Raw genomic sequence first — 27,983 nt, forward strand, 5'->3', positions numbered from 1 at the left:
GGACGTTTACTCACGTGATGACGCAACACGCAGAGCGTGAAAACCAGGAAGTGACGTTTGTTTGCTATGGATGCTCAGTTGATAGCATAGCAGAGCGTAAAAACCAGGAAGTGACGTTTGTTTACTATGGATGCTCAGTTGATAGCATAGCAGTAAGGAATTGTTCTCCCGTCTTCTATTTAACTTGAGATTTTACACACTTACACTAAAATACACACACTTACAGATGTACATTGATATTAGCGTTGGTCTGTGAAGACATAACTCGCAGCTGCGTCGAAATTCATGGATTTTATCGGCTGGAGGCTACGCTAACTGTTAGCATTCATTTCCATACTGATTCAGTGTTGAACTGGGATACTTGAGATGTCGCCTTAATATTTTGACCTCACAATTAGGTTAATTTTAGTGATTGTTATGTGATTGTTATACTGCTCCTCTTCACTGCAGACATGGGTGTCAAAGGTCTTCAGGGCTTTATCTACAACTGCTGCCCAGACGTGTGTACCGCTGTGAACCTGAGGAGTCTAGCTGCACAGCATGTTGTCCAGAATACCGACACAGCCACAAGTGCAGGTAACAGGAACCTTTTTCCATTTTGGTGATATTTTTAATGATGTACATTTAAAATACTTTATGTTACGTTATATTATATATTATATAGTGTACTACTTTTTCCCATAATGCGTGAAGGGGACATGATATTTGCTATAAAATTGTCCTGCTACTCTTCATCCTCATATGTTTGGATTTCCCTTCCAGGTCCCACACTGGTTGTGGATGGGATGGCCTGTTTGAGACATTGGTACAGATGTAAGAACTGGGTTTGTGGAGGTCAGTGGAAGGAATACGTGGATATCTTGAGGAACTGGGTGGAGGCCTTTAAATCTGCAGGCATCCGACTGGTGTTCATCTTTGATGGCGTGGTGGAAGAAAAAAAAAGGCAAGAATGGGTAAGTCACACACACTAACATTCTATCATGTTTTTTTTTACTTCATTTCAAAATTTTGTTTATTAGTATTTTAAAATATCGTATGTATTCCAAGACTCTCATTCCACTTTTGATAAAGTAGTGATGAATATCCTGCTGTGCGTCTACAGGTGAAGAGGAGGCGCAGAGTAAACGGGGAAATTGCTAAAATATTTCGTCACATAAAGACACACGGAGAGCAGCCTGATAAAGAGCTTTTCTGTCTGCCCTCTGGTCTGTCAATGTTCTCATGCTTCGCTCTCAGGTAATCATTCATATAAATTATAAAAACTATAGAAAATAATAAACTAAATTTTTAAGATTTCCTCCACAGGTCATTGGGTCAGGAAGTGTTCTGCTCAGTGACTGAGGCTGACCATGAAATTGCCAACTATGCCCATGAGCATGGCTGCATGGGAATCCTGGGACAGGACTCAGATTTTATTATATACAACAGGTGAGTTATTTTTCAGATCGTGTTATTTTTATTTTATAGGGTTAACAGATCGTGTTATTTTTATTTTGTAGGGTTTTTTTTCAAATTTTTCTAATTCTAATTTCACTGTGAATTATGTTTACAGACTAATTTTAACACACAAATTGTAAACTGTTCTTTACCCTTTTTTTGCAGCTATTTTCTATTACCGTTTTTACAAATGTTGATCAAAGCAGTAGCTGTTATCTTGGCTTGTAATTTCTAGGCTAACTTTAAAATCAAACATTGGGACATTTAACCTCTAATGACATCTAAAGACCCAGTTTGTTTTATGTGTCTTTTTTCAGTGCCCCTTACTTTTCGGTGGAGAAGTTGAGAATAAACAGCCTCACCACCATCCTGTACGACAGACAGAAGTTTTGCCAAGCTGTTGGACTGACTGTTAACCAGCTGCCACTGCTGGCTTGTATACTTGGTAATGATGTGGTATCACAGGAGCAGATGCAGCACATCAGGAATAGAGCACTGGCAACACACAGGTAATGAGGTTTGTATGTATTGTAGTTGATGCATACACATCTATACAAATGTGTCACTAAGTCCATATAAAATGTTTTCTATAGCTGGTCAATAAATGCATTCCCATAACTAGTTTTTGTACATAGTTTTATCTATATCTATTTATTTATATTTATCTGAATTGTATATATTCTATATTGTATATATTGCTTTTCCTTTTATTTCTGCTGTGTTACGAACCATGGCATGAAAAAATTCTTCTCGATGTGATTCAAAATGACACATATTCTGTATCTTATTACTTAATGTTTTCTGTCACTTTTGGCAGCAAAAATGTAAAATTCGACACACATCTTTGTGTTCTAACATTATGTTCTGACCATAATTGTTTCCCAGGGAAAAGCATTCCATGTTGCCCTACAATGCTAAGGGGCAGCTTGTCCTGGCAGTATCTGAATTTGTGAGATCTTTGTGGGGCAGCGAGGAGACGAAGCTGGGTGACATCCTGCAGGCTCTGGATTTATCCGATTCTCAGAGAGAGCTGCTGAAGAAAGGGATCAAGTCGTATTTACTACCTGGACAGGAAGCACTTGACAGAGATGACGTCTCTGTACGCCCCTCTGCCTGTGCCTTCCAGAAATACGTCAGTCCAGAAATATTTAAGGTACGTTTCGCCAACATGTACTCAGTGTTGTGTAAGTGCCCGAAATTCTCTGTCACATTGGCCGTAATTTATCTGCCGTGTGGTTTCCGCAGGCATGCAGAGAGAAGCATGTAGCAACAGAGGGTTTTATGGTTTACCTTGTTGTGTGCGAGGGAGTCATTGAATGCAGCAACACTTTGGAGGATGAGGAGGATTCTGAACTGATACCGCAGGCTCTGGTCTACAAACCCTGCAGACGGAACATCTACGGACTGCTCCTGGGCTCTGACGGTAGGACTGAGAGGAACTGTAGAGTGGAGTGCTGTGCAGAATGTTTTGGTCTTATTTATTTGAAAAATACAGAATACATATAAAGAAACAAATTGATATGACAGTTTTTATCATATTTATAATTAACATACTGTAGTTCAAGGCAACAAAGAGCACAATATGACAGCATATTTATAATTAACACACTGTAGTTCAAGGCAACAAAGAGCACAATTTGTTTTAAAAATCAGATCACACTTATGTGATAACGGGAAGAAAAGAAACTTCCTTTAACTGGAGAAAAAAACTTCACAGATCCACACACCAGCAGAAAACAATCTTTAAATTAGTATCTCTATAGGAATTGCTGCTGATATGAACAAGCGATTAATCTCCTGTTCATTCACTTGACATTTTAATGGTTAAAAACAACAACAATGTTTTTTTACTTCACTTTGGTATTCCCCAAAAAAGTAAAAGTTTTGTGAAGTCCAGAACAACACAAGGATGTAGAGGGAAAATAAACTCATGAGGTTTTTGTGTTTTCAGGCAGCTCTGTTGACCCTCCAGTGATTCGTGAATGGTTTGTTTACCCGGGAAACCCTCTGAAGGAACCGGACTTAGTTCCACCTGCTCAGCTCAGCCTGCCACGTACGGTATCTGTCACTGAGCTTAAAAACAAAACAGTTCAAACTGGGACATTTACATTACCGACATCATCATCCAACCACACTCTCAACACTTTGACATTTGTAGACGGTCGTCCCAGTCTGGACTTGCTGTGGTTCGGCGCTGGTTCTGACGTTAGTTCCCTCCGCTTGATGACCTTTCTTGCCATTTTCGACTGCCAAGAATTTTCTGATCTGCATGGAACCGTTGAGGTGTCGCTGCTGGCTGCCCTGTGTTTGGTGACCTATATTGTCAGACAGGTAATGTTATCTGTTACCACCTGTGTTTGTTAGCGTTCATGTGACAATGTTTTGCTAAATTATCTTATCTGTGATTGACTTTAACCCCTTTTTTTCCAATGGTTATCTTTGCTAGTTTTGGGCTAGGCTAGTTCTATCGTCAGGCTAATATTTGGGGTTCCGTTCACTATATTTAGCCAACCATGGTTCATTTCTTTACACTTTTTATTGTAAAATTTGATGTCAAATTTCACATAATTCTTTTTCTATCATGGCCATAAAGTTAGTGCACTCTTTGATCATCTTTTAGTCATATTTGACAAATTGTTCCCTTTTTGTTCAGTTGCCAGCTAACTATTTTGTTGCTAATTTATGTTTTATTTAATAATAATAACAAAACAAAACCCTGTTGTTTCTCAAAGTTTTGAATCACATTAGATGTGTTTTCATTCAAAGTGATGGCTTCACGGAAGATGATTGATGTCTGCATGTTTGGCCTAATCTACAGTCTTCGAATGTTGTGGTTGAACACAATGGTATCACGTTTGTTTTCAGACATTTTCGCCAAGATAATGTCAGTGTGTGTTTGTTCAAGATTTGTTGTAAACAGAGGTTTAAAGACTTAAAGTAATTTACAACGAATTAACTACACACGTCAGCTTTTCAATTAGGATTTGCATCTGCAACGCTCACAACAGTGATTTAGTTCTTTTGTGACCTTGTGATGTGAAGTGAAACTTGTTGACGTCTGTGATGTGTCCCATTGTCGTGGCTTGATGTCAACCATTATCACCCACTGAGCGGCCAGTTTAGCCACAGACACTGGGCTTTTTAAATGAAGCCCATATGTCAACAAGAGCTCCGAAAACCACACACAAGAGCTTTGAATATTTCAAAAGAGCTTGAATTCACTTCACTTCTGCTCTGTTTTTGTTGTGGTTGTAAATTGCAAAGTACAAACATGTGTGCTCGTTGTGATCCAGCCCTCGTGATTGTGCAAAGTATGTGAAAATAGCAGAGGATTTTTGTTGTTTATACGTTGTTGGCACTGACGCCGGCTGATGGATCTGAAATCAGAGCCGACATCAGACGTTTGGACGATGTTAGTGGAGGATACTGCATCACTGGACACAAGACAAACAGGAATTATTGAGAATGATTTATAATCTCTGCAACAAATTGACTGAGAGAAGCAGTGCTCTGCAGTGGTTTCCATCTTCTTGTAACCCTATTTTTATTTCAAATGGTGGTAATTTGTGAAAAAATCAAATTCAAATCATGTCCCCCTGGGGCAGGAAATTAAACAAAAGTTAAAGCTGTTAAAACTAAATTTCTTGGAAAACAGTTGGAATTTTCTTCTCCTTGATGAACGTTTGGATATTATTCTCTGTTCATATTCTTTAAGCCAGTGGTCCCCCTCCCTCCTCCCCCCAGCATTTACACATTCACAGCTATTGCTTCAAATTTCAAAAAAATTAAAACACTGTAACCACCACAAACCTGATACTCTCATTGGACGAAAAAAAACACACATCTGTGCAGTGTCACACAGATGTGTCAAGACTATGAAAAAATATTTTAGTTGAAATAATTTGCCTTGTTGCACCTGCCTGTTGACTCTGGAGACCCCACCCCCCATCTTGGGGACTTACTGGTTTAAAGTACTCTTTAGCTTATTTTTAACTGCTATTTTCTTCTCTACGTACCGTGTCGTTGGCTGACTCGCAGCTACGTACCTCTAAAGCCTTTTTTTGCGGCACCACTGAATTCTGAGCAGCAAAATGTCAACAGTTTGCAGACATTTCATCCAGACAGTGAAAAAAAAGTCATTCAAATGCAGCAGTCAGAGCAGCAGCCTGTTAGACAAGTGGACAATCAAAGACACGGCAGACAACAGTAGCCGTTGTTGTCTCATTACTGCTGCATTCAGGCTGCGCGCTCGCTCGCCTTCTATTCAGTAGCTGCAGGGTTTGTTTGTTATGAACACAGGAGTGAGCAGCCACAGTTGCTGTATTTAGCATTGTGTCTTTCCCGGTGGAGTTGTTACACAGGGAGCAGACAAAACAAATACAGCCACACAAAGGTCGAACTTTCTGACTATATATATTTACCAAATATTTACCTCGTCCGTCGTGTCTGTTTTCTGTTTATTGTGTTTTTATTGCTGTAGTCAATGCAAATCACCCCCAACTCCCTCTCATGACCAAGGTTTTAATGATGTTTTACCTTAAATTTTAAACCAAAATTTAAAACAAATTTATTGAAAACAGCAATTAACAATTAACAGCAATTGTTCGTGTTTTCCCTTCTCTCCAGATCTGTTATGTAGAAGTTTTTTCATATGAAACAAACTTTAGTTTTGCGTAAACGTTAGATCTGGAACAACCAAAGCTTAATATTATAAACACACGAGAAATTAAATATATTTGTTTCCTATTATGTCTTTTTATCTGTAGCCTTTCAGGTTCTTTTTAATTTAAATATTTTCTTCACAGGCCAAATATATATGCCAGTATATAGAGGCTACATACTGTTGGGCCAACTCTAGTACACAGTTGATAAGATCTCACGGGCCAAATATAATTACACTGTGAGCCAGATTTGGCCCCCGGGCCTGAGTTTGACATGTGTGCCTTAAATGAAATAATTTAATTTAATTTCTCTATGTGTGTGTTTTATCAGGTGACGTCTGTGTCTCAGGAGGATGTGGATGCTTACCTGAGTCAGTGTGTCTGTTTGGGACAGAGATCATCTCAGGACCTCCAGCAGATCAAGGTTAGTGGGAAAATAATTAATCAACCGTCAAAGACCTGCTAACTTGTATCAAAATTAGAAAAGACAAAACGTCTTTCACACCAGTTTACAACCTACAGTCTTAGGACTGAAACTGAATTCTTTTCAAATGTTCTTTCAGTTTAAATACTTGAACAGATTTTCATTGAAGACAAAACAAAATCAGATGAAGCTAAATCAAAAGTTTAAATATTTGAACAGATTTTCATTGAAGACAAAACTTCAATGGAATTGTATTTTTTTAATGTTTTTTTTTTCATTTTGACCCACATATGACATCACCCAAATGCCTTTGTTTCATAATAATTTAGAATGTATTTAAGAATGTTGTAAAATGCAGTGTAGTTGTATTTAAGGTCCATTTAAATATGTGATCGGTACCATTCCTGTAGATAACACAATGCTAATAAAGTGCTCTCTGCTGCGCCTGCATATTCATGACTACAGCTGTGAATTAACATCCAATCAAAACTCAGCAGAGACCCTGAAATTGTCAGGGCAGCAACAACGCGGTCTCCTGCGCTTCACCGCTCTGTGGGAAAACGTCCGTGCTGTTCGCTGCCTCGTTGTAGCCCCATTTATTTTTACAGCTTAATTACCATACTTACTCCTAGTAATTTGTATTTTTGCTGCCTGTCTGTTTGCTACACAATAATTAGGGCTGGGCGTTGATTTGATTATGCTGTCTGAAAGAAGTAGAGAGCTGCAGGGAGGGGGGAGTTTACTGAGCAACTACTGTAGGGATTACTTAAACACACACACACACACACAAACAAGGCTATTTTTCCTAACCTTTGACTGTGTTATTTATCAGGGCTACACTCTTTGTAGCCATTTTGGCTAACTTGAAAGCCTAAACTTCAGTACATATTTTCTTTTTTTGCCCTATTTGTATCCTACATTTAAGTCTTTTTTAGCCTGATTTAATTTTTTTTTTTCAGAAATCCCTCGGTTCTCTTTGTCAATGCTAGCTTTGTCAGCTATTTCCGTAGCTAACTTTTAACAATCTCTCAGCTTTGAAGCAGTTTTATTTTTTGACTAAGTTGTTACCTATTAAAAATCTAATATTTTACCTGCTTCTAGGCTAATTTTGCTGCCCTCTGGCTAACATTTAGCTCTGTTTAATCTAAAACTTTAAAGAACAGTAAAACCATGTCAAACAGATGTTGGTCAATACTAACTACTATAAACAGTAGTCCAATCACGCGGCCTGGCTGAGCTGTAATTGTAACTCTCTCTCTCTCTCACTGCATGTCTCTCTGTCCCTCTTTTGTCTCTTCCTCATGACGTAGTTGTTGTTCTCTCACCCTCTGTCTCTTCATCCTGCTCTCGATCTCTTCTCTCTCTCCTTCCCTTTTGTGTGATGTTTGTGTGCTTCAGCCGAGCTTTTGTGTCTCCGTCGAGTACTTCATTGTTTTCTGAAGGTGAAGCTGTGTTTGACTGGAAGCAGGTGGCAGGCTGGGCTCTCTGTGTGAGTGTGTGTGTGTGAGTGTGTGTGTATACAGGTAATCCCTGTTATCAGTGCTTGGTTCCAGGGAACAGGTGACGGCAGAAAACACACACGGAGAACATCTGCCTGCTGTTATCATCGGCATCCATCCTCCATCATTATTCTTTTCTTTATTGTCCTCCGTCAGGGTCTTCTTTGTGCTCCCCTCTCGTTTTACTGACTGTAATGGTCATTATCAGTGTTTTGATTGGTCAGATGAGGCGCAGACGTTCAGATAGAGGTTTATTGATGGTCCCAAAGAAGCAGATTTGTCTTCACAGCACTTGATTCTGTGAGCGTGATGGTGTTGGTTGGTTTTAGTCAAATGTTTGTTATAAACTGGTCACAGAAAGTTGTAGTTTGTACATGCTGTCTGAGTGTGTTTTTGCTTAAAAAATATAAATCTACGCTTGATTAGAATTGCTTTTCAAGACAGAAAAATAAAAATCATGCATAAAACTTTTATCATCATGGACCACATAAAGCGATGTGTCGGGCCACATTTGGGCCACGGGCCTTGAGTTTGACACGTGTCTTTGTTGTTTCAAGAATCACCAGTCCTCTGATAAAGATGAATACAAAACCAAAGTGTTCTAACCTTCCTGTGTTCTCAGCTGCCCTACATCTGCAGTCGTGCGGTGCAGCTGGGATCTCTCTACGTCCGAGGTCTGAACCTTCTGCTGGGAGCTAACTGTGCCAGCGGCTCCCCGCTGCCCAATGCTGCCCTAATGCCCTGGCACATCTTCGACGGACAACTGTTCCACTCCAAATACCTGCTGGCACATGGTGGTGCAGAGCGTCCCCTGCTGCTGGACAACGACGTGAGTAATTGATGGTTGTACGACAGATACAGGAACTTTTATTTGTTTATTTTCTTTTAATTCAATTCAAGCGATAATATGGCACAGTGCACTTCTAACAGCCAATGTCAACGCTTTTAAAGTATCTTCAAAATGTTGGTAGCGGACGACACATTTTTGGTGTTTGTTCATGACACTACAGCGATGCTGGGTTTCAAACCGGCAATTGTGTGATCAGAAGAGAAGTCTGTCCATCACTCAGTCACATTTGGATTTTATTCGTTGTATATATAATAAAAGGAAAACTGTGTGTTTCACCTGTGCTCTCAGGCCTCGTGTCTGTCCTCGTTTCTGCTCCTGAGAGAGAAACTTACAGAAATCTGCAGGAAGAGAGGCCGAGTCCTGGAGTCCAGACCAGACGCAGGAGCTCAACGTCATAGGAGCAGAGCAGGACCTGCAGACAGAGAGAGACAGACAGGTGAGACATGAGTGAGTGAGACTAGAGACATGACATGACAGACAAATGAAATATTAGATGTTATCGTGTACTTTTCGTAACTAGTATTACAGTTGTTTTTCTTTTATTAAAAAGTGACTTACCTGTTCTGTCTAATATAGAATTATTATCGTGATCATAATTGTAATTAGTGTTAATATTATCGCTATTATTTACAATAATCATTCATTATGATTAAAGATGCACTGATGGAACTGTCCAGTTTTGACCTGTCCAGTTCTGGCCTTTAGCTCCAGTTTAATATCTGAATAATTTTATTAATTTAAAAAAAAATCACAAATTAATTATTAACATCAATGCCTAAGAATTTGACAATTTTTTTTTTCAGATTTCATGTGATTAAATACTTTTCTTTTGTTTCGTGCCTGTCTGGGATTGTTTCTTCTGTGCTGTATTTCTGTTCCATAATTATGCAGCCAGCGCTGGTTTGGAAATAGACCGAGACCATCCTGGTTACACAAAGGTCAGATACAGACAAACATTTTGACCTGAGCTCAGAAATCCGGCATTGTTTTCGGGGCATGTTGGTGGCCTGGTGGTTCGAGGCCGACAACCACCATGTGCAAATTTGATACAAGACGTCAACACGGAGGCACAAACTCAGTAGGATTTGACAAAGTGAAATGATGCTGTGTCTTATTTCCGTCCTCCAGTGGTTGCGTTTGTGTGTTTTCCACTCGGTCTGTGAACACAGACATGAAGATCTCGCTCTGATCACAACTCCCCGATGAAAACCTGATGAAAATGCAAATGTAGCTTGAACAGAGAACAAACATCACAATCTGAAAATGTGATCTGCGGTTGTAGTCTCCTGGTGTCCCTCAAGGAACCACATTACCCAGAGGGCTGTGCTGTAACCAGCTCCATGTGTGCTGCGGCCTTGGTGCATGCCACAGTGTGCGTGTGCACCCACACAAAAGTCGGCGTGCACTTTTGGGCCCGAGACTTTGCCTCGTCAGTGCGCTAGTAATAGTAGCTTTCTGTTTATAGGCCGGGGGAGATCTATTTTAAGACACACAACAAGACTAAGTGATTACAGGCCTGTCTCCCCCGTCTCCCCCCTCCCTCTGCTCCCCTTCCCCTCAGTCATTCCCTATCATTCTCTATCTCCCGTCAGCTTTTGGCCCTGTTTCTGTTCATGTAGCCGTCTTGTTTCCTTTCGTTCAGAAAGAATAATTGAAACCAACTTCTGAGCATATTCAACAGTGTTGCTGTCAGTGGTAATGAACTAATTAGGTCTTTAAATGTGCTAAATTAAATAAAGATTCCAGCTGTAGAAGACGCTACGATTTCCTAAAGATAACAAGTATGTTTTGCAGCTCAAACATAACAAACGATTAAACAAAAAATCTGTTAAAATTCCAAGGAAAAAAGTAAAATTTGGCATAAAGTATTTGATGACAAAATACTTCTTTAGTAGTTTAACAATCTAACATTTTTTCCACTTCCTCCAGTGCAGAATTTCACAGTTTCACCTCAGTGACAAAAGTTGATCTGAATTATTTTGATTTTGAAGCATATGTGAAAATGTCCTGTATCTGGGTTTGAAAGTATTAGTATTTGTGTTGTACACGTGGTTAAAATGGCCAGATATTGATAAACAACTTTTTGAGAACACTTTTCTCTCAGGCCGTGTTGGTGTCGAGGCTGTGATTTGTGTCTGTTTCTTTCCCCCACGTCAACCCTTGTGGCTCTCACCAGGATGTTTCTGGTTCCAAAGATGGAAGGCTGCGCTCTTTATACCTTAGCGTTTCATTTCTGCCAGACACAGACACCAATCATTACTAGAGAATTGTGGGGATATCGTGTGGGTGTGTGTGTGCGGAGGACAGAGCTCGTGTGTGCGTGAGAGTAGTGGTGGCGCTATGTGGTATGGTTGAGGGCCCGGTTTGGTTTTTCTTTGGATTCAGGCCTGATGTTTAGTCTCTCCAGCACATACCTCCTCTGCCCGCCTGCCTCTCAACGCACTGAAACAGTGCAGCCAATAACACTGCTCCCTGAACACCTTACAGTTACAACAGACCAAAAGGAAACAGTAACGGTTTCATAGTGTAGCTGTTAGCACGCCTGAGTCGGGAGCAGAGAGAGGGTTTGATTCCCAGAGGAACCACATACTTGGTGCCTGTCGCAGCAAATCTGCTGTTAACACGAGAATTTCACAAATATGGGATCAATAAAGTTTATATTAGTATGATTAATTATAATAATAACAATTATCATTGTTAATTTATTATTATTATTAATATGATTAATAATAATAATACCACCGTCCCCACACACTGCTCCATGGGCGCTCCAGCTGCCACCCTGTAGTTCACTTTCACTTCACATTCAGAACTTTTGCTTTGACAACTCACTACAAATGTGTTTGTGTTAAGACTGGCACTCTGGTGGAAGACAGCACTGGAGGGAGAGGGGGAGGGGGAGAGGAGAGACGATGGGACAGCCTCCACACAGAGGAGGATGGAGAGACCGAGGCGAGTGTGGAACACAAGAGAAAAGCTGGAGACGAGGCGATGGTCACGACTTTCACCCTCACGTTCACCCACAGAGCCACGGCCCAGGTCCACACAACACCAGTCGACCCCCCCAACAGTACCACTCACATCGCAGCAGGGGGCGTTACCAACGAGGCCCTCGGTAATCAGGACATAGGGAAATAATTCCATTTGAGATGACTGTGTCTCTAACATATCGTCCCTCTGCTTCCAGGTGGACTCAGCCTCCCGCTCCAGGAACATGACACGGGGGATTAAAGGAGAGAGATTCAGGAGTTAAGAGGATGGGAAAAAAAACATGATGAAAGCAGAGAAAGAATCAAATTTCTTTGAACAAACTGATTAGTGAGGGAGGGGTTTGTGTCAACGATGCTCATGGCAGAGATTAGGACGGGTCGGTGAAGAGAGGGAGAAGGAGGAGGAAATTTATTTTGCTTCTTTAAACTGAATTTTCTGTTTGTCTTTAAAGTGGCTTCACTTTTAAGTCCCTTTATCTTTGAGGAAACGTCTTACTTTGACTCTGTGAAATGTGCCACATCAGCCTCACACTGTGGAAGAGCGCGCAGCCAATCATCGGTTAATCCTCAGCTCTTATCTCTGACAGTAAAAGGCTGAGATCTTAAAGCTCTGTGTGTTCTCTGACAATATCCTTTCAAAGGCACAGTTTTAGGTAGAATAACAGTAACTGAATATCAGCCCGAGCCGACCATCAGTACTGCGTCTGTATACAGTACACCTCCATAAAGTGTAACTAGAGACCTTTCTCACCAATCAGTGATGTTTGGAAGAAAATATAGAGCTTCTTTTCTTGCAGTATTGCATTAGTGAACAATGGGAAAACAGCCCAGTCATTGTGTCGGAATAATGTTGGTGAAAATGGGCTAAAAAAATGCAAAATGATTGGGTTTGTTTTATTGTCTGCCACATATGGACTCGATACTATTTTTTAAAAAACAAACAATTTGATTTTCACTTGTGCACTGATGTGTACTGATACTCCATTAATATGCAGTGAACCAAAGGACAGTGTTATATACACTCAGTGTTTAGACCCAAGTCCATGCCAAACCACAGTGAGGACAGCAAGCAGGAAAATGTTCACAGCCAGTTTTATTTTCTTCTCATTAACAGAAAAAATATTTTAAGCCTAAAAGTGAAACAAGTTGTTCTGTATTTAACAAAAAAAGTATTCGCATCAGACAATGTTTCCATGAGAGACAACGAATCAGTAAAAACAAAGGAAAACATAAATAAAAGTAATGTTAAAATAAAGATTTCTGCTCAGTTGACACGGCCAACTGAACAGACAATTTAAAAAAAACATAATTTTTTTTACTTGATGTGACATAATATTTTAAGTCAAATAAACAAATATTTTATAAATTCCTGGTATTGTTGTGCTACTGACGTGATGTGAACACAACCAATGGATGTCAGTATTTCACTGATGTTGTTTTATGTTGGGGTTCAGTAGCGTCTGTTCTTTCCCTTCTTCAACATTTAAATGAGGTGTAAATACCTGGTTTAAATGCACACAATCTCATTACAAATGCTTTGCAACATTTATTTATTTATTTTTATTTACCAGACACCGTTGTTGTTTGTTTAATTGTGAAGAAGCTGTGTGAACTTCACGCAGACGGTCACATTCCTCCGTCAGTCGGGAGAAATGTGACTGGTTGTAGTACAAGCGAGAAGGCCACACTATTCCAATTGATGTGAGAAATTTAGAAGACCTCAACAATTACTGCGGCTGCAGCAGTTTGATTACTGCAGAGACGGAGTCTTTGTAGTGGGTTGTGACTAAAGTGCCTCCTCCCTGACCGTTCTTTCATCCAGTAGCTGCAAGAAACAACAGCGTGTGACTGTTTGTGTGTGTTTTTTTTTTTTACCGACTGTGGTGAGTGGAGTGGGAGTGGGTTGGCATGTGCCTTTGGAGGATGGGGAGCAAGGGTGTGGCGTCCTAACTTGGGTCCAGTCGCCCCTTTGAGTAAATAACAAAAACAGAGGAGGAGGAAAAGAAGGGGGAAAGAAAATGAAGCAGGGAAACGAAAGAGTGGGGACATGTAAACAGTTGGCACAGAAAAGTGAGGAAGAGAGAGAGAGAGAGAGGAGTGGTCGGTGGAGAGGTGGAGACTAAGAATAGACAAAACAACAGAAAAAGAGTGGAGGTGATTAAAGCGGGAAGACAGTAGTCCAGTCCAGGCGGTAGTCTTGCCACAACCACAGGAAACCCAGTTGGCTGCCCAACAAATCAGCTTCCTGTGTGTGTGTGTGTCTGTGCATGTGTGTGTGGTGAAGTACTGGGCGTCGTCCCTCCAGCAGCAGGGACACAAACAGTCAAACACCCTTTCCAGGCCTCCTCTTCCTCCTTCTCCTCCATCCTTCTCCTTCCTGGGCCTGGTTCGGGGCCTTTCCTCTCTGGTGGATGTCGTTCAACAGTCTGTCCAACAGAGCCGTTCTCACTTTGTCACTGAGTCTTATCTAAACTCCCTGAGGTTTTTTCTAGTCCTACATAAACCGTGCAGTCTGGCCACACCAATCCCATGGAAACCACAAAACCACTTTAAGAAGCTTTATTCCCTCGCTCAGCTCCAGACATTGTTTTTTTTAAGGTGTGAAAAACAACTCTGTTGTTCAGGAGTAAGTCAAGATGCTCTGAGACAATTAAAAAAAAACTTCTGTTTATATCCGTTATTTAATTCTAAACAGTTGAGGATTTTGATGGATTAAAAAAAACAACTTGTTTCTGTTTATATCCATTATTTGATTCTAAACAGTTGAGGATTTTGATGGATGTTTTTGACACCAGGTCACAAACTGCTACAATATCTTTTTCAAAATCATGTTAGTATTTGCTGCGGTCCAGTCTCATTCCATTCATACAGTTGTGCTTTTTACCCAATGTGCTGTATGCTAATTCATTTATAATTCATTTTATGTTGTCTGTTTGGCATCTAACGTTTTTTTTTCTCTCTACAACTCATAGTTTCAAAGTTTTGTTTCCAATTTCACCACCAGACCTGGTGTATACAAGCTAACTCACTAAATAAACAGGGATAGTTAGCTTAGCAGCCTTAGCTTAGCAGCCTTAGCTTACATATGGTAAACTACCTTCCTACAGAACTCAGTATCAGTATAGTAACCAGTCAAAGAAATCTGAATGTTCTCTTCTGAGAAGAAAATACACCCTGCTGATAAAGTTTAATAACTTGTTCACCGTAAAACACTTCCCCAGACTCGGTTGGTACTTTCTATTATCGTTAGCATCCAGCTCTATTCTTACTGTATTAGCATTCACATTTCTTTATTTCCAGGATTTTAAACCTATTTAATGGACAAATCAGCCATGTTGAAGCCGCCTCAGCTCCAACAAGTCTTTAGCACAGTTAAAAAAAATGTACCGTTTAAACTGTGAGGCCCATAAAGGTAGCATTTGAGTTAAAGCAGCAATTTGCAGTGACACGACTCTGCCCGTACAATTATAACATTTACGGTGTAAATGTGAGCGCAGGCAACAATTTTTCTGCACCATAACAACACTTGTTGACCCCCAACAATCCAGTTGTTATAGGAGATAATGCTTATTATTATATGACTGAAGACAAATGGTTCAGTGCGTTAACAAGTACTCTGTGTGACACTGATGGTAGGTTGGGGTTCCTCACATGCAGAGTCAGCTTCAGAGGAGAGCGGTGTTTGAACATCAAGGTGAACTTTATTCTACGTAACATCATTTAAACAGTAATCTATTGAAACTAAACCTTTATCTGTATTTTTATTTGTTGCAGGAGAACTCTACAGGAAGGAAACCCTAAAAGTCTCAGGTATTTTTCAAATTAATTTCTTCATAATGAAGAAAATAATATTTAGTATATTATAATCCAGTTACTGAGGAGTTTCATACTCCTTGGTGTGGATAAATGCAAATACAGTGACAGTCAGTACTTAGAGGAGGTTGTCTTTAATCTTCTAATCTTCTAATCCAATGGATAAACAGATCATTTACCAAGTCGAGTCAGTTTTATTTGTTCAGCTCAAATTCACTGGAGACATTGAGCCAAAGACAAAATAATCTGGCCAATGGATGGATGGATGGAACAATGACCTGCTTTTTGACAGTCAATTTTCCTGTCATTTTTTCCTGTTTAGATTCACATACACTTTGTGGAGACCAGAAGACACTGGTGGAGCGGCCTCACTGCTGGACGTGGCTCATGTTGACATGCAGTCCAGGAATCTGCTGAAGAGAGGTACTGGATGAGTTCTGTTGTTATGTCATGTCCGGCCTCCAGTCAACTGAACCAAATGATTAAATCACCCTGGATTATTCTGTGGTCTTTGTGAGAACAGTCTTTGAAACCAGATTATTATGCAGTTTCCTTCATTTCAGTACACACTCATGTAATGTGTTAGAACGTGTAAAGGAAGAGGCCTGGTCACAAACATGGCTTCACTGGGTTTTTGTCGTCGTTTGTCGTCAGTTTTACAGAAACATGGACCAAAGTGAAACAAGGATCCAAAAATACACAGAGCCATAGTGACCAAATATAACCCTGCTGTATTTACTGCAGCAGTGGATTCAAATTTAAACTGCTTTCTTTAGCCAGGGCCAAAACACAGAGGGAACATCTCCAAGGCTGGTGTTTGTGGGAGCCATGTGAGGGCTCCAGACTCCTGACTAATAACCTGTATTTAGTGGAAATGGGGGAGAGAGGAGGTTTTAAGAGAAAGACTGTGAAAAAGAAAAGCAGAGAAAAGTGATTAGAGTCCAGGAGAGAAGGAGAGACAGGGATATTTGTCATCTGGTCTGAGGCTGCTCCTGTGGATTTGGCCTTCACTGTAAGGACTGGGGTTTGATGCTGTAAGAGACGAGACTCATCATCACACAGTAGAGATACTGAGGTTACTGAAGGAACTGAAACTGAAAGACTTTTAGATGATTTCCTGGAGTTGAACCTGGAGCTGGAAGATTCTAGAGAGGATTAGTGGATGGATGATAGGACAGATGGATGATGGATGGATGAATAGGAGGCTGATGGATGGATGCTAACCTAGATGGATGGCCGTGATGAACTGAACAGTTAGGACAGTTGGGCAAACTACGGCCTGGGGGCCGGAAGAGGCCCGTTTGGATTTTTAATCCGGCCCACTAAACTTGTCCAAATTATGTTATTCATTTCTATTTTCATCGCCCCCCCCCCCCCGTTTTAGTTCACACAAACACTTCATCTATCTGCTCCTGACCGCCCCCCCCCCCCCCCCCTGTTAGATTTTAGGACCCACTGTGGCCCGCGAGTCAAAAAGTTTGCCCAAACCTGATCTAACATGTGGAAAGAACCTGTTGTAGAACGTGGTTGTTGAGAATCCTCTCAGACTGAGAAAACACTGCGTGATGGTCACATGAGGAGTCAGTGATGACGCTTTCAGCTCGCGTCAGACGGTGTTTGACAAAAAAAAAAAAATCTGAGTGACACGATAGAGATGAGATCACGGGCAAACTGGTGTGAATGACTTCCTGAGAGTTCACAGAGTGATCCAACAAACTGAATCTACAAACGTCTGTGATTCAAAAAATCCTTTCTCTGAAGAAGCTACACCAGCGTCACATCAGCATTTACGGCCTGTTTGTTTTCCTCCGTCAGTGTGTCTGTCCATTTCCCACCCTTCTTCTGTTTCTTTTCCATCTCCTCCTTTATTTTCTTCACCTCCATCGCTCTCTCTCTCCTGCACATCTCCACCCACCCCCTCTCCTATCTCTCTGTCCTTGAATGAATGCTCTTTGACTAGAGGAACATATGCTGCTGGTTGTTCAATACCCTCCCTCTGTGTGTGTGTGTGTGTGTGTGTGTGTGTGTGTGTGTGTGTGTTTTGTTTCCTATAAATGCCCAGTTCTTTCAGGCTTCCTTGATATATATTTTTTTCAGTAACATTAATTCTAATTGTGAATAAAAATGGTTTCTATTTAGACAGGACTTTATATCTGAAGCTGTGGTTAAAGTTCAGATTGCAGTTTGGCTGTAGTTTGGGTTAAGTCTTAACTAGTTATTTTGGTTTAGATCATTGATAAGGTTTGGTTTAGGAACAGCTGCACAAATGAGTGGAATTCTTCAAAGAAGCTGTTGCCGCTGTGTTAATCGATGAATAATTTTGTTTGCTGTCATGCTAGGTTAGCATTAGCATTAGAGACGATGTCCTTCACAAATCACATTTGTTTCATTGGACTATTTTAAATAACGATTGAAATTGAACTTTAAAAAAAACAAACAAAAACAAAAACCCATTTTATATTGAGTTTGAATGAAAGAAACTAAAAAACAAAAACAAAACCCCATTTTATATTGAGTTTGAATGAAACAATTCATTTCATTTAATCAACATGTAAGAATTCCTGCACTCTGCCAGTCAATTCCTAAACATGAGTGCACACACACACACACACACACACACACACACGGGGGTTGTTTGATGGACTATTTGACAGAATGGACCGTTGCCACGGTTACGGCAGCACTCCATCGGTCCATTCAAGCAACAGATGGCCGATGTGCAACAGGAGGCATATGTTTCAATGAAGACACACACACACAGATAGGGAGAGAGAGTGACACAGAGAGAGAGAGAGAGAGAGCTACACGGCCATATTTGTTAGGACTCTCCTCTTGTCGTTCTTCTTTCAGAAATGCTAACCTAAACTTTAGCTTTACACCTCTACTACAGTCAGTAAAGATCGACCTTTGACCTGAAAAACTCCAGTCAACTTCCTCTTATTTTTCCCTGTCTTCAGAGTTATCCATGTACGTTCATCATCAATATGTGAAACGACAAATGATTTCACACAGCTGCACTTTTCTTGGTGGTTTGCAGCCACATGCTAACTAGCGAAATGCAGCTAAGCTATAGAACTTGTGTTTAGTGACATCAGACGATACAATATTAGACTGGAGACAAAAACAAAGAATTATGTCTGAAGTGTGTGTTTATCCTCTAACTGTATCAGCTGCTCCACAGGACTTAGATAACATATTATTTTATTTAATAATAGCTGCAGTCGACCCAGAGCTACATGCTACATGCTACATGCTGTGTGTCAACACTGATCAGAGCTGTCGTCCTCTCTCACTGGGAGACAGACCGCGTCGGACGTCTTTAAATTTTAATCTTCTCACTTCACTGAATGTAAACACAGAGATTCCACTCAACCTCAATCTGTGAAATAGATTGAAAACACACAATTAACTCTGGACATAATGTTGTCCACCATTTAAAGAACTTTTTAATTAATTAGACTAACACAGAATTAACACCGGACATAATGTTGTCCGCCATTTAAAGAACTTTTTAATTAATTAGTTCATTTATTTTTAAACAAAAATTGTGTTGACTAGTTGATGCAACATGATACTGGCAACTTTGTTTTTTTACACAGAACTAAAGAACTAATTTGTGTATTATGGACTTTTTTCAGTTTAATTGAAATGCAGGCAGTCATTGTACGTTAAAGTTATTATTTGTAAAAAAAAAAAGTACATCATCAAGTTTTTGTAAAAATAAATATATATACCTTAAAGGCTGGGATAAAGTACAGAAAATAAATAATCAGGAACAAGAAATATAGAAATAATGTGTCTAAAGGTGGAGGAAGTTAATATGAGTGACTCCCAGCATGCAACAGTTCTCTTAGAAATGACAGTGGGGACAATTTTCTCCCCACAACAGGTTGAATACCAACACACACACACACAACAGCAGCAGCAGCAGCAGCAGCAGCAGCAGCAGCAGGGCAACAGTGAGAATGAATATTAAGTTTCAACTGTCTCTAACCACTGGTCTATTCATCTACACCCTCAGTCAGACCATTCAGCAGCCCCACCCTCACACACACACACACACACACACCGCTCCACACAGCGCAGAGGTGCGCGGGCCACGTCACAGCTCACCTCCACTGAGAACACCTCTGATGGAACCCCCACCTCTTTTGTGCGTTCGTTGCTGTGTTCGCTCTCTGATATCTATCTGTATCTGTGAGCTTCGTCTCCAACCGACCCACAAACATCAGCACAGATAAAAAAAATTCGCCGTGCGTCTATAGTCGATTACGTCCTCAAGTGCACTTCTGCTGACGATGACGATGATTTCTCGTGACACGGAGAAATTAAGTCATTTTCATGTGATTTAACTTCACCCCATTAAAACCTGTGGTGTGTTCATCGATGACGTCCACTTCCTGGGACGTGACGGACCTTTTTGGTGGTCGCCTCCCTCTGTGAGGGTTTTATGTGTTCATCTGTTAATGCAATGTGAACACAAAAACAACACTGCTTAGCGATGGCTTTTCCACCAATGCTCACCAAGTGCAGCACGACAGTGCGGTCCAGGCTTTAATGATGTTTTCTTAGATGTTCCACTTTAACGGACTTCAAATGGAGTGGTACACGCCACGGCCTTCATCACTGTCTGTAAACCTCCGACAGCAGCCAGAAGGAGTGTTAATTAATGTTCAGCCTTTTCTTAACATTGCCCTCTGTATTTCATTTATATGTTTTTTTATGTAAATATTATTTTGAATCGTAATGCATCTCCTCACAAGATACACAATACACTTTCTGCATTATTACACCTGTGGAGATGTGACCGAGAGCAACGCACAATGTTTGATCTGGTTTAAGTAAAGTAAAGTAAACTTTGCACCTCAAAATTCTTAAATTTTTTATTTTTTTATTTTTTGAAAAACACAGTGAGACTTTCCTTTCATTTCTTATGCGTTATTGGTGTAAAAGCTCTGCTCACTTTCTGGTCACCCGGCTGTGTTAACTATGGAGAAAGTTTCATTTCATTTATAGTCATCTTTTGATATCATGTATTTTATCCTTAGTTTTATTGATATATTGTGTAATCTACTGATTGAGGTTGAACTGTTTTCAGTTACTGGTTTAATCAGTTAAATGTTGAGTCTCAACTGTGTGAGAATTTATTGGGAAATGTCCGATTTTTGAAACCAAAAACATCCGTTCTTCAAACGTTCCTCCACTCTCTCCCTCAACATCTCCCCACCTCACAGGTGAGTATCTTCACCAGGTTAGTTTTACAGGTCGATGTCAAAGATGTTTTCATCAACTGGGGGGGACCCCCCTCTGATGCGGCCCACAACTAAGAGGAGCATCATGGGTATTTGGCAGCTGAATCTCATTCCATGTTGTGGGAGTTTGTGTTTGAGACCTAATGATGATCTGGGTTTAACGTCGGCCACATAAAATCTTTCCAGTTTTGTTGGTCTCTCACCACTGTCTCCACCAGCTAGTGACGCAGACGTGTCTTTAATATACTGTTACATTTTCCATAAGGAAGACTCCTGTTCTTAGTCTTGATGCTGATTGGTTGTCACTGAGGACTTTCATGCCACGTTTCCCTGGTTCCACCAGACATGAATGCCTCTTGTTTTTGAAACTAGAGGAAAAACAAAACTTTTTTTTTTTTAAAGATCAATCAACATGTGTCTGTTTTATGATCTGTCGGACTAATACGTGTCTGTGCTGTGAGTATGACTCAATTCAGGCCCACGGATGTCCAAAGCCTCTCATCCATGTGCTTTGTTTACGAGAAAAATGTGCAGAACTTTGAACGAGTTCTTCGAGTCAGAGCTCCTTTCGAGGTGGAATTAGGGCATTTAGTTTGAAAGGGTTTAAAATGATACCTCGGGTTTTGGAGATTGTCCGCACAAGTAGCTCTGGATCTTCTCCGGTCAGCTCCCTATAGTTTAGTCAGATTATGTGAGACCACAGCATGAGCAACTCACATGAATCTTGGAGGTTCTCCTGCTGTTCTGAACGCAACTCACAATCTTCAACTGTGCACGTCTAAACCTGGAGAACGCCCAGACCCATTTGACTTGACGTTATCCAGAGTTCACGTCTGAAAATAGCTTTAGTCAGCGTCTAACGCACAGCTGAGTGCACGCTGCTGTTGATTTACTGCTGCCTCCATTACTCCGTTGGTAAACCCTTAAACCCAGCCGCCAACAGCAGCTCCTATGCTGCAAAAACAGCCCTGCTGGAAACAGGCAGAATCAGCTTCCTGATTCGAATCAATGACAAAAAAATATTTTATCTCTGAAAGACTACACTGAGCTAACACTTAAAAACAGAATTATGCTAGCAACATATTGTTTTATTTTATGTGACTTTTTTTCTCTTTTCTGTCTCAGATCTGATGTTTTTTTTTTCTTTTATCGCATTTTTCTTTCATTAATTTTCTACTTTTTTTTTTTCAGCAGACCTGGGATTCGGAGGAAATCGTTGCTGTTCCTCAGACAGACTCAACCATCTCTGTTCCGTACAACGATAAATACTCAGTGTCATTTGTTCTGTTCATTGGATAATTTATTCTCCGCAGGGTCAAAGGTGGAATGTTGGTACCTGCTCTGGAGGTTGACTGAAAAACATTAGGTATTACACACACACACATGTTTTATCATTCAAAACCTGGACATGTAGCCGGCCCACCTCCCCTCACCCCCACCCCTCCTCCCCTCTACAGACAAACATATAGAACAGCTAGATTCTATATAACTATAGAATTATTTTTCTTTTGGTTAATATTTTCCAGGCCATCAAATTCTGTCAACACTGGATTTTCTATTGAATTCTATTTAACTAAGCCATAGCAAATTATGCTAATATTAGCTATTTCCTGGTAAGTGTTTTATCAACCAGGATTCACTTCTTACATATATTTTATATATATTTTTTGGTGGTAAATCATTAACAGCTTTATTGTATTGTTTTTCGCTAATAGCTGTTTTCTGTTTTTCTGTTTTCAAGCTCTGTTCTTGCCAGCATTTAGCTATTGTTAAGCTATGGGACATTAGATTCCTGCTAATTTTTAGTTTTGTTTAATCAATTAGCTAACAATAGCCATAAAGCTATTTGGATAACTTTCTATTTCTAGACTGGATTTCAGTTTAAATTGTTGTAATGTTTTTTACTTCAAGCTTAATGAACAAAGCCCTTTTCCTTATAGTCTTTTTGCTCATTTTCATTTGTGCGTTATATGTGATAAACAAACACTCGGGAAGTTAAACAACTTGACTGAAGACAATAAACCTGCTGTTTTCCCTGACTTCCTCCTTTAACATCAACACTCTCCTGCTCACGCTGTCTCCGGTGGCGCTGTAAACTACCATGGCTGGTCCACTTCTGAAAGGCATTCCCGTGTTAATGCATGAATCATGACACTTTGACTGGACTTCTCTTTATTCATTGGGCCTGTTCTCATTCATGTCTCTCTGTCTCTGCCTGTAACGCTTTAACCCTCCACAGATGACTTGCTACTGGGACTTCCTCTGAAGTGCTGATGGGTCACACGCATGACCGACAGGTTAACAAGCAGGCAGGTTTGGGAGGCTTTGGATAGAGGGTCATGGTCAAAGGTCGGGATAACAGGGAAATCCCAGAGATCAATGCAGTGACACTCCTCCCCCGGCGAGATTGTTTCTTCAGGATCTGCACTAAGACCCAGCTCGCCCGACGAACTCTTCCATCACAGGTGACAGAGATGTGTTTATCCATCGTTCCCATTGTTTTTAATGCCCTTTGGTCTTAGCTGTCTGGCTACTAGCTCTCATTACATGCTCAGCTTTTTTTTTCACACCTCTTTTTTCATTCCATATTGCACAGGTTTCCATAGCTAAAAAAAAATTCAAAAGTAAATAAACCTATATATCTTCAAAGTCTTGAATTTTCAAAAGTAAATAAACCTATATATCTTTAATATATTTTTTTATTTTTGTTTGATTTTATATAACTCTACCTGATTCTGTGCATCTTAGTCTATCGTGGAGTGAGATGAACAACTCCACTGCTGTGTCACAGTCACAAATGTTCTCTTAAAATCCACCTGAGAATTTACCGTCCATGTAGAAGTTGGAAAAACAGCAGTATAACAGACATTTTAAAGCTGTCACACCACTGTGGTATCTCCTGTTTTTAAATCACAGTCATGGCTGTAAATTCCTCAGCAGAAAAACTCTTTGATCAGCACACAAAAATGAAGGCGAGGACGTCCGCATGCCGCTGTCGAGCTGCGCCCCAGGTGCTGCTGGGTCATCTTTTTCCGACCAACGTCAGGGTGAGTTTAAAGTCTTTCCGACAACACTGGAGGTGAGAGGGGTCGCCACGGGCGACCATGAGCTACTGTGGCTATGCTAATGTGCCAATCTGTAGACTATTAATACAGACAAACACCAGTGTTGTGCGTTTGCATGAGCGCCCACATGCTCACAGTGTGGTGTGGAGAGGGTGAAGCCGCCCAGTAAAAACGCTGCGATGTCCTCAGCAGATACATGTCACCTCAGTCTTCCCTTTGAATTGAAAGGACACTTCCCTTTAGCACAGGGCTGATAAACACTCACACAAAGTCAAACACACACACACACACACAGTTTGGGAATTCAAACCAACGTCACACAATAAACTTTGACAATTGACAAAGGAAACCATTTAGAAATCACTCTGACGGCAACAAACCTGTGGAAAGTCATTCAGTAGTAATAGTTTAGTCAAAAATATAAAACAAAATACAACTACAAAAAAGGTTGTTTCTTTTTTTGATTGTTGCATCATGTCATTTGTGAGATAATGATCCGAGGGTTTAATGATTATAAAGATAGTGCTAATGATCCGAGGGTTTAATGATTATAAAATGATGTCATTATTTTCACCATCATTTATTGCTTTTCTTTATTTTGACGACTATAATAGAATAAAAAAGGAATGCCCTTTATTGTCATTGGAAAAAGAGCAGTACAGTGCAAAACAATGGTTTAGCAACTTGAAAGTTCCAGATATATATATATATATATGAAAAAACAAACAAAAGAAAGAAACAATGAAAACCTTCTAGTAATATAGACAGCTTTCTATCTAAGAAAATAGTTTTCCACTTTCAAAACTTTTTTTCTTCTGTTTCAGAATGTTTGTGCATTGGATGGTACAGTAAAAAGCCGACATCTTCTACCACTCCAGCAAAACGAAGTCTTCATTTATAAACCTGTTAGATATCTGTGTTCACCCTGTTCGTCCTCCCAGCATGTTGAGTCGGAATGTGTTCGATTCCCGACGCTCTCACAGACGCAGAGGGGAACACGAGACGAAAGGTACTGTAACAAAGTACAGTTTTACACCTTGGATACATTTTCTTAAATAAGAGCAAAGTCACTTGAAGTATAGTTGTGTGTGTGTCTGTGTGTGTGTGTGTATTAGGGTACTTACAGGATCATCTCCTACCATCATTGAGGTGTGAACTTGCGACTGCTCCCCCACCTCCCTCTTTACACCCGGCCAGGTGTCAAAGCCCCCACTGAGGTGACACTTAGCACCAGTCTGAGAAGGAGCTGCTCTCAACACCACAAAACCTCTCACACACACACACACACACACACACACACGTAGAGGAAAAGAGTAATGTGGTGGTTGGGTCTGAAAATATTTTTTATTTTATATCCTCACACAGAGACTACAATGAAATGTATCAGTTTATTGGAAGAACCTTTTCTCCTCATTCAGCTCAACTCGTACTTAGAAAATGTCACCTGATGTATATACAGGTACTCATCAGCGCCTGCTCTCACAGTACAGCACACAGTAACTCACAGTAACTCTGAGTACCGTACCGTTATCTGGTCTTGTCCTCCCTCCTACTTTCCTTTGAAGATAATGATGTCAAACTGTAGAGGCTGTGTGTGTTCGAGAAAATGTTTAGGAAGCGTACGTTGCGTTCACACATAACAGCAAAACTGGTCAGAATTAACAACAGGAAGCGAAAAGCCTGGACAGTTGACTTTGTTGATGTCGTTGCGTAAAGAAAAACCAACAGGCTAACGTTTACATCAAATGGTTTAGATTTGGACCAAACTTTAGAAATAAAAATAAAAAAATACTTTACACTCAAATTGTAACTGCTTGTAAATTAAAAAAATAAACCACACAGAAAAATGTTAGCCAATTGTTAGCCACGTTAGCTAAGGTTTGCTCTGTTTAGCCACGGCTAATATGTTTTAGTCATGATGACTCCTTCAGTTGTTTTGTTTTTCTTTACACATATTGTTCAAGCACACAACAGTAATGGATGAAATACATTCATCACCACAGAGAACATAAACATTTGTGGAAGACAGTAGCCAAATGGTTGCAGAAGTGACCTTGTGATCTCAGGGTCAGTGGTTCAAATTCTTGGCCTTCCTTTGCTAACAACACACAGCACCTGCCAAAGAACGAGAGTTTAACAGTGTAGATCAGAGGTGTCCAATAAGGAGATCGCAATCTACCAGTAGACCACAAAGGGAGTGCTGGTGGATCGCGAGCAAATATATGACGTTTATATGAGTTAATATATATATATATTTATATATATATATATTTAACATTTACAACGTCGGTCCAGAGGACCATCTTGGCCTGGTTAATTTACAATGTAGGTCCAGAGGACCATCTTGGCCTGGTTAGTAGCATAGTTAGGGTTCAATATGTGGCTCTAGGCCGTTTTGAGTGTAGATTTTTGTTTACTGTGGTCTGATATTAAAGAATATAAAATATAGGCTTCATATAAAAGTCTTAAACCAAATGCGTATCTGTGCTGCCCCCTATGTTAGCCTTTGTGACCCTACATACTGGAAACCCACAGTTAAAAATAGCCAAGTGTGAGTCAATGTATATTCCACCTGTACATATATGGTCTTTTTGTTAACAACAGTTGTTGTTCTACCTTTACCCCCAATACAACAAAACAAACCATAACGAGAACGGCCACATGAATCTGACTGAAGAGCCACGGTTGGACCCTGAGCCACAATTTGTTAGTACCACCTACGGTTAACAGCTGTGGTAGTAGGAACAACAACACTTGTGTATTAGTGAAAAACTTAATGACAACCTGGTTCAGTTGATATAATCCAGCTCGGCCTTTTAAATGGAGGTGTCCTGACTTTTTGAATCCCATTAAAAACAGGTCGTCACATCTTGAGCAGCCCACAGTAGGTAGACCAGACAGCGTCCCTACAATTATCACGGTAACAGGGTGTGTGACATCCCTATGATAATAGCTGCTGTCCCTATAACTCATGTGATCCCTGTAATCTGTCGTCTCACAGGCGACACTTCCAACAGAGACTGCGTTTGATGTGGCGCAGCTCAGTGAAGAGGCCTTTGCATGTGAATGAAACGGCGACGCGTGTTTTCATCACACCTGCCCGGAGCAGGGTAAGAATTTCACTTGATTTTCCCTTGAGTTTTTTTTAAGAGACATTTGATGTGGTTTCTTTCTACCGTTACTTCTTGATTTATTTTCAAATTGTTCCTTTCATTGATATAATATTACATACTTCTTTGGTTTGTTTTGTGAGCACTTCACATAGACACCTTATTCCCCAACATCTCACCCTGACTCTTACTGTTACAGATACAGTATATGCCTAACCCTGAATTATAATCCTAATTTAAAACTAAAGCCTTTTCGCTCATTAGAGCCCGTCAAAATGTCTACAAAATATTAGTCAGAAAATGGACCCATAAATTTGCTATACCAGACACACATACATAATTTATCATTTACTTTAAGACACATTTTTAGGCTTTTTCTGTTTTTGGATCCATTAATTCTTCTCATTTACATTTGTAAATATTGTTTAAACTACAAACTTAGCAACTCGCTACATTTCCTATGTTTCCTGGATAACTAACTTTCACTTTTATTTGCAATTAGTTTTGAGTTTCTGTGTTCATTTAAGCGTGCAGTGTTTCCAAAATAGTCGTGGTTATTGTAACACAAATATAACACGGTGACAGCAAACTGATCCCGGTCACGATGCACTTGATTGACAGCAGTTGACACTTACAACACAGTCAACCACACAACAGCGTGTTCCATTCAACTGATTTACTGTGATGTTTTGGCAAAGCCAATGTATTTTACAGGGAAATTTTTTCTTTATTTTTTACAAAACATACACTTAAAAAGCTACAAACCACCTGAAAGCAATTACGTTAATTATGATGTTTGCACCATAACCAGCACTTCTGCGTGCAGACCGCTGCTGTGTTTGAGTAGCATAGATAAAACATTTTTTAAAATTCAAAAGATAC

General features: G+C 40.1%; 1 protein-coding gene and 1 long non-coding RNA gene across 4 annotated transcripts; both read left to right on the top strand.

Annotated features, from left to right (window-relative positions):
* fam120b (family with sequence similarity 120 member B) lies at nt 1-13,227 on the top strand. 3 transcript variants are annotated; one of them, XM_017032726.2, is made up of 15 exons: nt 1-92; nt 451-576; nt 763-953; nt 1,103-1,236; nt 1,306-1,428; nt 1,755-1,946; nt 2,323-2,590; nt 2,683-2,860; nt 3,389-3,490; nt 3,596-3,768; nt 6,430-6,522; nt 8,644-8,850; nt 9,160-9,307; nt 11,725-11,986; nt 12,059-13,227. In XM_017032726.2, the coding sequence occupies exons 2-15, from the start codon at nt 453-455 to the stop codon at nt 12,087-12,089; spliced, it is 2,226 nt and encodes a 741-aa protein (XP_016888215.1). In that variant the 5' UTR covers nt 1-92; nt 451-452; the 3' UTR covers nt 12,090-13,227. The 3 variants fall into 3 exon arrangements, with proteins under 3 accessions (XP_016888215.1, XP_008308756.1, XP_008308755.1); XM_008310534.3 differs by lacking the exon at nt 1-92 and adding an exon at nt 97-152; XM_008310533.3 differs by lacking the exon at nt 1-92 and adding an exon at nt 159-317.
* Nucleotides 13,228-14,597: 1,370 nt separating this feature from the next.
* On the top strand, nt 14,598-26,207 carry LOC107988074 (uncharacterized). Its single transcript, XR_001760055.2, has 8 exons — nt 14,598-15,555; nt 15,636-15,671; nt 15,997-16,097; nt 22,240-22,292; nt 23,166-23,391; nt 23,843-23,973; nt 24,816-25,000; nt 25,107-26,207. It is a non-coding gene; the product is annotated as an uncharacterized LOC107988074 (long non-coding RNA).
* Nucleotides 26,208-27,983: the final 1,776 nt, after the last annotated feature.

This window comes from Cynoglossus semilaevis, chromosome 5 (assembly GCF_000523025.1).
Source record: "Cynoglossus semilaevis isolate Cse_v1.0 chromosome 5, Cse_v1.0, whole genome shotgun sequence".
In the NCBI taxonomy this organism is placed as follows: domain Eukaryota; kingdom Metazoa; phylum Chordata; class Actinopteri; order Pleuronectiformes; family Cynoglossidae; genus Cynoglossus; species Cynoglossus semilaevis.